General features: G+C 39.6%; 1 protein-coding gene across 1 annotated transcript in view; it reads right to left on the reverse strand.

The window, feature by feature from the left end:
* The window catches only part of MGAM (maltase-glucoamylase), an 81,087-nt gene that overhangs the window by 61,769 nt on the left and 5,342 nt on the right, over positions 1–13,976 (reverse strand). The window contains exons 2-3 of the mRNA XM_032401150.1: positions 7,755–7,881; positions 5,816–5,937 (exon numbers count right to left, since the gene is read on the reverse strand). Of these exons, the coding sequence (XP_032257041.1) occupies positions 5,816–5,937; positions 7,755–7,881 (249 nt within the window). The remainder of the gene's footprint in view (positions 1–5,815; positions 5,938–7,754; positions 7,882–13,976) is intronic.

A 13,976-nucleotide genomic window follows, 5' to 3' on the forward strand; every position in this document is an offset into this window, starting at 1 on the left:
CTACCAGTTCAAGGCACAGAGCATAAACTTAAGTGTGTACGCAGGACCTGATAGCTCACCGCTCCTCCTAGCACTGTATCACGGCTCTTAACTAATGCTGTGTAAACACAGAGTAATTTTGAAGGTGGGGACTCATAATGATCTTTGCAAAATGCAATTTGCTTGCTGATATTCATAAAACTTGACCCATTAAACACTTATTGATAAGAAAACGGAATTTGCAAAAATATATCACAAGCCAATAAGTAAATAATAATTACCGAGTATGTCTGCTATAAAATATGACAAAATTTTCTGAATAAGAAATATGGTAACTTCTCAAATATCATCATAAAGATCATCATTAGTACTATTGTTAACCATAGAAAGGACTTACTGTAAACTGTTCTCAGCTTACCTATTCTACAAGTTAGTTAGGACATGCAGGTTTATTTTAAGCATGTAAACCTGCTCTCCCTTGTTTATATAATACATTCTTTTATTACTATTATGTTCAGTCAGCCAACATACAATACATTCCAATCCTGACAATCAATGAGTTTAAAATTACTGTCTACCAGCTCTTTCCTGAGCTGGGTATCTGGAATTGACTAAATCTCTCTGCTCCCAGCCATCAATGGGATCTTTCAACTCTGGAGTTGTGGGTAAAAGGTTCTGGGATTGTGGGTAGAAGGCCTTACAAGGAAGTAGAAACTGATATGCTCTTTCAGAATGGATAGGTTTTGGATAAGTATAGAGAGTTGTCTCTAAAATCTGTATGGAAGAATGGCCTATGTGCAGCTTGAGAGGCACAAAGGTTAAATAGGGTCTAAGATGACAGACTGAGTATTTGAACTTGACCCAATAAACAGTGATGAAGGCTATAAGTACTCAAGCTGGGTAGCAATACAATGAAAGTAAGATGTTCAAGAGGGCAGTTTCAATCCTGTGTGTAATGGAACAGGCAGGGAGAGATGGAATTCAGAAGAGGCACTGGGAATCTGTGGGAATAAGCCACCTGTGAGGTGGTGAAGGGCCAGCACGACCATGGTGAGAAGGGAAATGAAGTGCTTATTCTGGGAAACATTGTTAAGGAAAATGTTTAAAATACATGAAATATTGGCCAAAGGGCTTGAAGGAAAGAGGCAGGCAAGAGTTCTGCTGTTTCTGCCACTGAGATGAGAAGCATAACAGAAGTACGAACAGAATCTGATGGTTGAGGAGGAAAAGCAGATTTGATGAGGAGTGACAAGTTGAGGCGAGGTGATCATGGGACACCCACGTGAGATGCCCTGCAACCAGCTGCAAGCCTAAAACTAAAGATCAGGATAGAGATTTTGATAACTGAGTCATCCTTTTTTTTTTTCCCTGAGACTCATGGAAGAGACTCTTGGAGCTCATTCTCTCCCAAGATGTCTCTCAAGAGTATTCCATGTGGCTTTACAGATTCATAGGATTCCCTCCCATTGTTAGGAGTTAAAAACAATGGGATCTACAACAAAGAATTATCTGAAGGGAAATTTATACTGTTAGTTCTTTATAAGTAACCTTGGAGGAGAGGAAGAGATAGGAGTGATAAAATGGTACAGCAATGGCCTCAACACTGGAACATTCCACTAGCCTGGTATCATATTCATAATTTCTTCCCACTTCTCTACTCCACACAGCCGTCTATGTCTCTTTAACATGTACATTATATAAATATATCATTATCCATAGACTCAGCCTCTCAACAACAGTCTGGGACAGCATATAGCACACAGGATATTTAAAACATGCACCAAAATGCCTAAGATATACCTTCTATGAAAAAACAGGCCATTGAAAGTACTCCCAGTGCATTTCTCTCTGGCTGAGGTAAAGAGGAGCAGGCCAATGAATGAATGCCAAGGGTCATAAATTAATTCGGTTGGTACAACATATAAAAAAAAGGAAAGTTCAGGGCGCCTGGGTGTCTCAGTTGGTTAAGCGACTGCCTTCGGCTCAGGTCATGATCCTGGAGTCCCAGGATCGAGTCCCGCATCAGGTTCCCTGCTCAGCAGGGAGTCTGCTTCTCCCTCTGACCCTCCCCCCTCTCATGCTCTCTCTCTATCCAATTCTCTCTCTCAAATAAATAAATAAAAAAAAAAAAGGAAAGTTCATTTACTGAACTATAATCTTAATACCACAAAAATTATAAAAGGTCTTATAATAAAACCCCAAAGAAACATTACTGACACAATAATGACATCTGAACTTCAATAGTCAATATCAAGATGGGGTGTTGTAGGAGAATGAACAGACTGAGGATGCATTAGTCTTCTAGCTGGGCTTCGGAGCAATGGGGTTCCTAGCACACTTTGACAGGGGCAAGTGAATGGGTGTGGATCAACTTTCTGCAAATCTACATCCTGCCAAACATCCTGCTTGGGTGCAGGATATCTAGACCAAACATTCTGCTTAGGTGCAATATATCTAGACCACAACTTCCCTTTCCTATCAACAAAGCAGCACATTAATGGTCCTCTCTCATCAAGCTCTAATTTACCTTACCTCCTCAGGCATTATCTTCTCTCTGACATCCACCCTGTATCTTGGCCATATGGGACCATTTGATACGTCATGTGTGTGCCCCACAATTTCCTCACCCATCACTTTGTTTACAGACCTCTTCTATTTTGAATTCACTACTCAGCTGGACTTCAGTTGATGATCAAGAAATACTGCTGTAAATACCCAGATGTCTGCACTATCTTTAATCTGGTATTTTTATCTTCTTCCTTCCAAAACATGGCTCTTAAAACTTTGTCCTTATTTTAACATTAACAAAAGAAAGAACAAGAATTATATGATCCTCTCAATAGATGCAGAAAAAGCATTTGACAAAGTACAGCATCCTTTCTTGATCAAAACTCTTCAGAGTATAGGCATAGAGGGTACATACCTCAATATCATAAAAGCCATCTATGAAAAACCTACAGCGAATATCATTCTCAATGGGGAAAAACTGAGAGCTTTCCCCCTAAGGTCAGGAACGCGGCAGGGATGTCCACTATCACCACTGCTATTCAACATAGTATTGGAAGTCCTAGCCACAGCAATCAGACAACAAAAAGAAATCAAAGGCATCCAAATCGGCAAAGAAGAAGTCAAACTCTCACTCTTTGCAGATGATATGATACTTTATGTGGAAAATCCCAAAGACTCCACCCCAAAACTGCTAGAACTCATACAGGAATTCAGTCAAGTGGCAGGATATAAAATCAATGCACAGAAGTCAGTGGCATTCGTATACACCAACAACAAGACAGAAGAAAGAGAAATTAAGGAGTCGATCCCATTTACAATTGCACCCAAAACCATAAGATACCTAGGAATAAATCTAACCAAAGAGGCAAAGGATCTGTACTCAGGAAACTATAAAATACTCATGAAAGAAATTGAGGAAGACACAAAGAAATGGAAAAACGTTCCATGCTCATGGATTGGAAGAACAAATATTGTGAAGATGTCAATGCTACCTAGAGCAATCTACACATTCAATGCAATCCCCATCAAAATACCATCCACTTTTTTCAAAGAAATGGAACAAATAATCCTAAAATTTGTATGGAACCAGAAAAGACCCCGCATAGCCAGAGGAATGTTGAAAAAGAAAAGCAAAGCTGGCGGCATCACAATTCCGGACTTCAAGCTCTACTACAAAGCTGTCATCATCAAGACAGTATGGTACTGGCACAAAAACAGGCACATAGATCAATGGAACAGAATAAAGAGCCCAGAAATGGACCCTCAACTCTATGGTCAACTAATCTTTGACAAAGCAGGAAAGAATGTCCAATGCAAAAAAGACAGTCACTTCAACAAATGGTGTTGGGAAAATTGGACAGCCACATGCAGAAGAATGAAACTGGACCATTTCCTTACACCACACACAAAGATAGACTCCAAATGGTTGAAAGACCTCAATGTGAGACAGGAGTCCATCCAAATCCTAAAGGAGAACACAGGCAGCAACCTCTTCGACCTCAGCCGCAGCAACTTCTTCCCAGAAACATCGCCAAAGGCAAGGGAAGCAAGGGCAAAAATGAACTATTGGGACTTCATCAAGATAAAAAGCTTTTGCAAAGCAAAGGAAACAGTCAACAAAACCAAAAGACAACTGACAGAATGGGAGAAGATATTTGCAAATGACATATCAGATAAAGGGCTAGTATCCAAAATCTATAAAGAACTCATCAAACTCAACACCAAAAGAACAAAGAATCCAATCAAGAAATGGGCAGAAGACATGAACAGACATTTTTCCAAAGAAGACATCCAAATGGGCAACAGACACATGAAAAAGTGCTCAATATCACTTGGCATCAGGGAAATCCAAATCAAAACTTCAATGAGATACCACCTCACACCAGTCAGAATGGCTAAAATTAACAAGTCAGGAAATGACAGATGTTGGCGGGGATGCGGAGAAAGGGGAACCCTCCTAAACTGTTGGTGGGAATGCAAGCTGGTGCAGCCACTCTGGAAAACAGTATGGAGGTTCCTCAAAAAGTTGAAAATAGAGCTACCATATGATCCAGCAATTGCACTACTGGGTATTTACCCCAAAGATACAAAAGTAGGGATCCGAAAGGGTACGTGCACCCCGATGTTTATAGCAGCAATGTCCACAATAGCCAAACTGTGGAAAGAGCCAAGATGTCCATCAACAGATGAATGGATAAAGAAGATGTGGTATATATATATAATGGAATATTATGCAGCCATCAAAAGGAATGAGATCTTGCCATTTGCAACGACGTGGATGGAACTGGAGGGTATTATGCTGAGCAAAATAAGTCAAACAGAGAAAGACATGTATCATATGACCTCACTGATATGAGGAATTCTTAATCTCAGGAAACAAACTGAGGGTTGCTGGAGTGGGGGGTGGGGTGGGAAGGATGGGGTGACTGGGTGATAGACACTGGGGAGAGTATGTGCTCTGGTAAGCGCTGTGAATTGTGCAAGACTGTTGAATCTCAGATCTGTACCTCTGAAACAAATAATGCAATATATGTTAAGAAAGGGAAAAAAAAAAAGAAGAAGAAGAATGTAGCAGGAGGGGAAGATAGAAGGGGGGGAAATCGGAGGGGGAGACGAACCATGAGAGAGGATGGACTCTGAGAAACAAACTGAGGGTTCTAGAGGGGAGGGGTGTGGGAGGATGGGTTAGCATGGTGATGGGTATTGAGGAGGGCACGTTCTGCATGGAGTACTGGGTGTTATACACAAACAATGAATCATGGAACACTATATCTAAAACTAATGATGTAATGTATAGGGATTAACATAACAATAAAAAAATTTTAAAAAAAACTTTGTCCTTATTTTAAATAATGTTTTATGCATGTGTATTACTTTTCATTGTAGATCCTAGATAGCCTTTGGAAATCATGAAAGGAGAAAGGGAGACAGAGAAAAGGCAAGAAACAGAGGCAGTAACAGAGTCAGAGAGAACTAGTAACCAAGTAGTGTTGCCAGATAAAAGACAAATCCATTTTTAGTAGAAGTAAGTCCCAAATCTTGCATGGGACATTCTTATGCTAAAAACGTATTCATGATTTATCTGAAATTCATATTTAATTTAATCTGTCAACCCAAAGGAATTTTCTCACTCTTCCTCTCCCAAAGCTGCATTGACACACAAGCATGGATCCAGGATTCATTTGCCTGAGCCACAAAGAGCTGCAATGCAAACAGTTCTCCAGGAGTTATAAACAGAAAACAAACAAAACAACAGAAATTAACAACAACAACAAAAACTATCCAACAGCATAAACTCTTAAATGGAAACAGGATCCGTAATTCAAACCTTTGTTGGTGGCTGGTCGGGGATGCAGTTTATCCGTTCCACTTCACTTACTACTGGGCACATAGCAGGATCGGGGGTGGTACTTGCTGTCCCAGGATCGGGGGTAACTGTTGCCCCAGGATCTGGGATAATCCCAAAAACAAACATAAAATGACCATCAGACAGATCTAATATCACAAGCATTTAACATGATTGTCATAGTTCTCAACACCTCCAAGTATATGAAGTCAACTACCGATTGGGATTCACTTTAGAAAACCTCATTAGTTCTTGCTGACTGTACTTACCTCTGTGTATACTGAATCATCTCCTTCCACCACCAGCGAGGAGTTTGGCTCCACCATTAGATCAAAAGGTCACCACCAAGGTAAGAACCAAATCTACCTTCTCTAGTCCAGAGGTCAGCAAACTATAGCTCGTGGACCAACTCAGGTCACAGCCTGATTTTTAAATCAAGTATTGCTGGAGCACAGCCACACCCACTTTTTAATGTATTATCCATAGCTGTTTTTGTGCTACAATGGCAAAATTAATTAGTTATGACAGAGACCATACGGCCTGTCAAATCTGAAGTATTAAGTACCTGGTCCTTTACAGAAAAGTTTGCAGACTACTCTGATCCTTTACTTCCACCCCCAGCAGCTGGTTCACAATATGTTTGTGCACAGAACATGGGCGGTGTATGTTTTCTCAGTTGCAGTTGTTCCATGAACAGGCCTTCCCTCAACAAGGAACACTTCTGAGTGATGACATTCTTATGTAAATATAAAGTCTCATATGACAAAAATGTAAAGGAAGGCCACCAATCTAAAAATTGGCAGTTAGGATCTGCCCAAAGGCCTTGATTCAGATTTTAAAATCAGTCAAATGAAAGACACATTTATTGCATTCTAAAATAAGGAAGTGAGATTTCTTTAAGTCACTCTGCAATAAGTTAATAAGGACATTAAGAACAATGAGGCTTTTAATTAGTTTCATTTCTGTTCCAATTCAAAAGTGGTGGATTGAGAGAGCTCCATATTTGTGCCACTTTCTGCATAAGGGTTTTAGTTCCATCTTCAAAGTCATGGAATTTTAAGAGTTAAACAATCTTTGAGATTACTTGATCTAACTCCCCGCAAAAGTAAAAATTGTCAGGGCTGGGACAGAGGGAATGGGAGCAGAGAAGTCTTCTTCTAGCCACAGACTGACCCTTCATCACTTGGTTCATAGAAACTCTTCCTAGATGAACCAGGTAAGAAATCAGGGATAACTCAACACAATCCAGCCCCTCTTTCAGAATAAGACAGTTCAATAAACGTTTAATTAAATAACTCTGGTAGTTGTTACTTTTTTTTTTTTTAAAGATTTTTTATTTTTTATTTGACAGAGAGAGAGAGAGCACAAGCAGGGGGAGCAGCAGGCAGAGGGAGAGGGAGAAGCAGGCTCCGTGCTCAGCAGGAAGCCCGATGCGGGGCTCGATCTCAGGACCCTGGGATCATGAAGTGAGCCGAAGGCAAACGCCCAACCGTCTGAGCTACCCAGGTGCCCCTAGTTGTTACTTTTTAAAGAATCAGAACTTTGGCCTAAAATACTTTGATTATATACTTACTCGATTGCCTTGCATATAAGGGGTAATTGGTTAATAAAGGTTAATAATATTGTTAATGAAATGAGAATTATTCAATGCAATTCAGCAAATTTATTTCAAGGGTCAGTTGTGGAATCCTGCACTGTGCTAACTGGGAAATAAAAGTATCAGCTTAGGCCTACAGTGACTACCTAGTGAGCTGTCACAGTTCCAGTCAGGGGTTCACAGACACACATGTAATTCTCCCCTCCCCCATACACACACGCACTCACAACAATGGACAAGAGAACATCACGTCCCTGCCACTCATGAGGTTTCTGCTCTGGGAAGAGCAACACATGGTGGGTGAACGTCAGAGTTCCTTGTTACCTTGTGATTCCAAAGAATCTTTAGCTGAAAGCACAAACAGAGGAATAGTGATGATAAACACCATAAGCAGAAGAACACTGAGCATAAGCTCCAAAGTCGTGAAATCTTTCAACTTCTTTCTTGCCATCTGCAAATAAAGGAAAACAATTTTAGATTTGAGTTTTATTTAATTTATAGCTAGTAATTTTCGAATGGACAAGCTCAAATGTCACATAAGTAAAATGAATAACAATCCTTCATGTACATACCCATCAGCTGGATTAAAAAATTATCAACTCATGACCAATCTCATTTTTTCTTTATTCTACTTACTTCTCTCCCTAACCTTGGATTATTTTGAAGCAAATCTCAGATACCTTTTCATCTGAAAATATCGAAGTATCGGTGCACCTGACTGGCTCAGTCAGTACAGCAGGTGACTCTTGATCTCAGGATTGTGAGTTTGAGTCCCACGATGTAGATGTAGAGAGATTACTTTATTCTTTTTATTTAAATTCAATTATTCAACATATAGTACTTCATTAGTTTCAGATGCAGTGTTCAATAATTTACCAGTTGCATATAACACCCAGTGTTCATCACATCACGTGTCCTAATTAATGCCCATCACCCAGTTACCCCACCCTCCCACCCATCTCCCCTCCAGCAACGCTCAGTTTGTTTCCTAGAGTTAAGAGTCTTTCATGGTTTTTCTCCCCTCTGATGACTCCCCATTCAGTTTTCCCTCCTTTTCCCTATGATCCTCTGTGCTGTTTCCTATATTCCCCATATGAGTGAAACCACCTGATAATTGTCTTTCTCTGATTGATTTATTTTACTCAGCATAATACCTTCCAGTTCCATCATGTCAACGTAAATGGTAGGTATTCATCCTTTCCGATGGCTGAGTAATATTCCATAGTATATATATACCACGTTATACTTTAAAACTTTTTTTAATATTTGAGTATTAAAAAAGTAAACTTCATGAAAGCCAAACAAAATATTGTTAGAATAGCAAAAATATTTTTAAATAATTCCTTAATCATCAAATATCTAGTCAATGTTGAAATTTCTCTTATTGTCTGATAAATATTTTATAATTTGTTCTACTTTTATCAGGATGCAAGCAAGATTTATATATTATAATTGGTTTGTGTCTGTTAAGCTTTTTTTGTTGTTGTTTAGAGAGAGAGAGCCCAGAGTGGGAGGAGGGGCAGAGAGAGAATAGGGAGAGAATCTTAAGCAGGCTCCATGCCCAGCACAGAGCCCAAGAGGGGGCTCAGTCTCACAACCCTGAGATCATGACCTGAGCCAAAATCAAGAGTTGGATGTTTAACTGACTGAGCCACTTACCCCTGGCTCAGGCACCCCTGTTAAGCTTTTTTTAATCAATAGGTTTGTTCTGTAGATTTCCCCATAATCTGGATTTTGTCAATTGCATCTGTGGATATACTTACATGTTTCTCTACCCTTATGTTTCCTGTAAATTTAATGATCAGATCTAGAGTTTTGACAGATGCAGGTTTGATGTGTATAGTTGGTGTACAGTCTTCCAGCAGAAGACACATAAAATATGGCAGATTCTCCTTTTTTCATATTAATAGCCATTGGTGAGCATTTCTTAGGTCCATTATTCCATTAGTTGTGACAGTGATACTGTAATTCTACCATTCTTTATATGCTGGATGAAATATTACTATAGAGAGAAATTTCCCCTCATCTATTATTTGGATCATAAAGGTACAGTTCATATAGGAGAGGTAGGATAAATGTTTGACTCTATTTTCTGGGTTTCAAAATAAGGAGTGGTTGCCCCAGCATCCTCCAAAGAGGTCCAGTGAGAATATCTGTACAATATCTTTGTGAAGTTATGGATTTAAACACATCTTATCTGTTCTAATCCATTGATATTATTATTATTAATGCTCATTTTGCCTTATCTGTACTTGTGGGAGTCTCTTCAAGTTGGTTCCTGGTAGTCTTTGATAGTTTCCTTGCTCTCTGTTATAACATGATGACCTAGGCTCATTTTGCACATTTCCTGCCTCCAGTCTCAAATCAAACATCTCTAAGGAGGCTTTGTTTTTTTCAGTGGGAAAAATATTTAGAAACCACAGTTTCAATGAGATCTGGTGAATTCTACAACTAAAGGTACCTGATGGATCATCCTGACCAACTGGCTACCTTTGGAGTCCCAGGGAGAATTGTCAATTAAAAAAAAAAAATACAGAAATAACACATTTACCTAAGTTAGAATTGTTATAAATCCTAGCTGGGGATTAAAATATTTTGCCAAGAAGTTTAAATCAGATGTTCAGCAGTCATCTGCTGTCTCAACCTAAGTGAAACCAAATCTCTGGGGTTAAGGCTTGGATATCTGATTTTTTAAATTTTATTTTATTATGTTATGTTAATCACCATACATTACATCATTAGTTTTTGATGTAGTGTTCCATGATTCATTGTTTGCGTATAACACCCAGTGCTTCATTCAATACATGCCCTCTTTAATACCCATCACCAGGCTAAGCCATCCCCCCACCCCACCCCCTCTAGAACCCTCAGTTTGTTTCTCAGAGTACATAGTCTCTCATGGTTCGTCTCCCCCCTCCGATTTCAACCCCTTCATTTAGCTTAATGATGCCACCATCATTTTCTTTGTGCTCTATGATGGGGAAAATGTTGGGAAGAACTCTACAATGCTTCAGTGGATGCCCCCTGGCAAGTGCTCTAAATGAGTATTTGCTGATTTGGAAGCAAGACTGACTGGAAACACCATCATGATATGCTCTGTGTCACAGATGCACTTCAGGGAACCTGGTCCTCTTTCCCAAGGAGTATGAGAGAGATGAAACAGGAAGTAGTATGCCTTCATCCCAGCAATCTCACCAATAATCACAGGAGTCCAAGTGAGAAAAAGAAAAAGAAAAAAATTTGATATAAAAAATAATATAAATTAGAACACAGTTATTTATTTTACAAAAGGATCCAAGTCAAGATTTCTTTTAATCAACCATTTTTGAAGTATGAAGGAGAGGTAATCAATATCTCTAGGGTTTGGTTTGGTTTTTTTCAGAATCCACTTTCTGGAAAACAGTGCTCTTCACAGCCCCTTTATTAAGCCCAACCATAGCTAAACACTGGTTCACATCCCTCTGCTGTTCTGCCTTCCCCTACTCCTAGCTCAAGGCCCAGTGGTCTCTCTGAGCAGAACTGCCCCCAACTCCACTACAGACCCCTGTGAGATAGTCTCTGCTCTGCTATACCCAGCACAATGGTCATGTCTGTTTTTCTTTTTCCATTTTGTTACAGACTCATTTCATTTGGTACATCTTTATAAGACTGTCAATGGAAGTTTAGAAAAGAAAACAGGTGAAGTCCTATGATCTGTCTCCCATCTTGAATCTTTCTGGGTAGGTTTTAAAACTTCCCCAGATGACTTTGATATTCAGTTCCCTCCATTCCTATTTGAAAATCGTTTTGGGAATTTTGAGTTCATCAGTGGATTTAATAATATTGCATGACACTATCCTGTAGGGTGGGAGTGGAAATGGCAGGTGTAAATTGAGGACAGTGAAAAATAGGACAAATACTAAGTAGGAGACAGTAACAACTAAAACCAAATAACATATTTGGAAGGAGTAGTAGTGGATGGGCAGCCCCTTGTGAAATTATCAAGCCCATCAAAGCACCCCTCCCAGCACCTCCAGTATGTCAATCCACCCTCTGTACTCCCAGCTCATTTGTGGTCAAGTGGATAAGTTTTTTAAGGCTTTTTCCCAAAATGCATATCTACTTCCATAGGTTTGCAATACCCCTTTTCTCTCTCAAATTGTGAGCTCCCGAGGTATAAAAATTATGCCTGCTTCTTTTTATTTCCTTCCTAAGTATCTACTAGTAGAATCTGTATAATCAATAATTATTGATCAATAATATTTTACTCCCTGGTCAATTACTGTGCTAAACATTTCATTAGTAATTTCCTGCTGCATCTTATCCCCAAGCTCTCCTTCTCAGAACAGAGAGCTTGCTAAATAGGGCACAAAAAGACTTGCACTTGACTCCCTGCCCTACCATTTCTTGCTGTGGTAGCCAAAAGAATTTTCCTAATACTCATAAGTCTTGGTTTTCTTATCTGTAAAAATGAAACTAACAATACCTATTGTATTACCTATCATCACCTTCTTATTGTGAAAATCAAATAAGAATATTTTTTTAAGATTTATTTATTTACTTGAGAGAGTAAGAGCTCACGTGCATGAGCAAGTGAGGGGAGGGGCAGAGGGAGAGAAGCAGCCTCCCCACTGAGGGTAGAGCCCAACACAGGGCTCAATCTCACACCCCCGAGATCATGACCTGAGCTGAAATCAAGAGTCAGACGCTCAACCAACCAAGCCACCCAGGCGCCCCTCAAATAAAAACACTTTAAATTACAAGGCATTACATGCCATTGCATATGATCCTCATGACAACCCCACATTATTTACTGCTACACCCCACTTTCAGATGAGAAAATTAAGATTTCAGCAAGGTCAAAAAACTTGCCTGGTGTCACACCGCTGATAAGAAGCAAAGCCACAATTTCAACACCTGGCCCTTGGACTCCACAGCCAAAACTTTCAACCATTACTCTGTATTCTATGTTATAATGTCCCATATTGTACATCAGCTTAGGCTTTTTGTGAGATTGTGGTTTTATTGGATAGTATCTGGCTCATTAACCAAGTACTCAGAAGCGTGGTCCATGGCTAAGCACTTGGATGCATTATTTCCATTAGTCCTCACAACCACCTTATGAGGAGGGACTGTTGTTATCCCCATTCTACAAATAGTTAACTGGGCGTGATAGAAGCTGGGGTGCCCACGGTCCAGCGCTCAGAGCCAAGCTTCCAACCAGGCAGTGTGAATCCAAAGCCAGCTTCCACAATGTGATGCAAACACAGGAAACTTCTCTATTTATGAATAATTAAGGCTGCTAAATTAAGACAAGGTAGGATGTATAGGAGATGTCTGTGTCCTTCCAGAGACAACCATGGGATTGGAAGGCTTTTGGAAAGAAAAGGAAACAAATATTCAGCAACAGTTCAGTCCCCACAGCACCTGGTAGATTCAAAAGTGCTTTTGTAGGCATCCATAGAAGTCATTTAGCTTTTAGCTTATGGCCCACGGCACTGTGTTAAATTCTCTGTGAGACCAAAGAGAATGAGCTGCTGATGCATACTTTCCATGTTTATTCATCATCTAGTTATCTATGTTCTGTCTTTGGGCAGAGTAATAAATAAACTGTATAAACTGCAATCAGTTTATTTATTACTTATCAATTATATATTAAGCTCCCACAATGTGCCAAGCACTCTTCTAGGAGCTGGTTCTACAACAAACAAAACATAAAAATTCTTGCCGTCATGGGACTTATGTTCTCATAGTTAGAAAAAAGACACAATAAACAAAATAAGTACATCTGTGATGGGTTGATTGTGGTAAGTACTATGGAAAAAAATAAATAAATGGGGTGGGGGGATGAGGAATGTGGGGGTGAGGGATGCACTTTCAATTAGACTGGTCAGGGCAAAGCTCACTTGGAAGGTTCAAATTATTTCTGTACATAAACTGTGCTGACTCCAACAGTAATTTTTTCCTCTTGAATTAAAATGGTGGGGCGCCTGGGTGGCTCAGTCGTTAAGTGTCTGCCTTCGACTCAGGTCATGATCCCAGAGTCCTGGGATCGAGCCCCGCATCAGGCTCCCTGCACCGCGGGGAGCCTGCTTCTCCCTCTCCCACTCCCCCTGCTTGTGTTACCTCTCTCGCTGTGTCTCTGTCAAATAAATAAATAAAAAATCTTTAAAAATAAATAAATAAAATGGTTATATGAATAGTTACCAAAGGGCATTTTCCTGGTACTGTTAGAACTGTTTAGGCAAAAAGGATAGATAAATCAGGTAGCAGCCCAAATTATTGAAATAGCTATCTGAATTAATTTAGAAAAACTGGATAATCAATCGTCATATTTTCTAAATATAATGTCTGTATTTGCATAGGATCATATGATCAGTGTCTGACTTGCATATGATGATCTAAGCCTTTCTTCTAAAAATCCTTTGATAACATAAGGCAAGAGATCTAGTGGAAAAGAGAGGGTTAGTTTTACAGAGACTGGGAATAACTCGCAAGAAGGAGTCCAGCAAGTCATGCTACTCCTCAGAAATCCTGGGCAAAACTTACTGGGTTGGTTCATTGTCT

The sequence above is a fragment of the Phoca vitulina genome, unplaced genomic scaffold, assembly GCF_004348235.1.
Source record: "Phoca vitulina isolate PV1807 unplaced genomic scaffold, GSC_HSeal_1.0 scaffold4, whole genome shotgun sequence".
In the NCBI taxonomy this organism is placed as follows: Eukaryota; Metazoa; Chordata; class Mammalia; order Carnivora; family Phocidae; genus Phoca; species Phoca vitulina.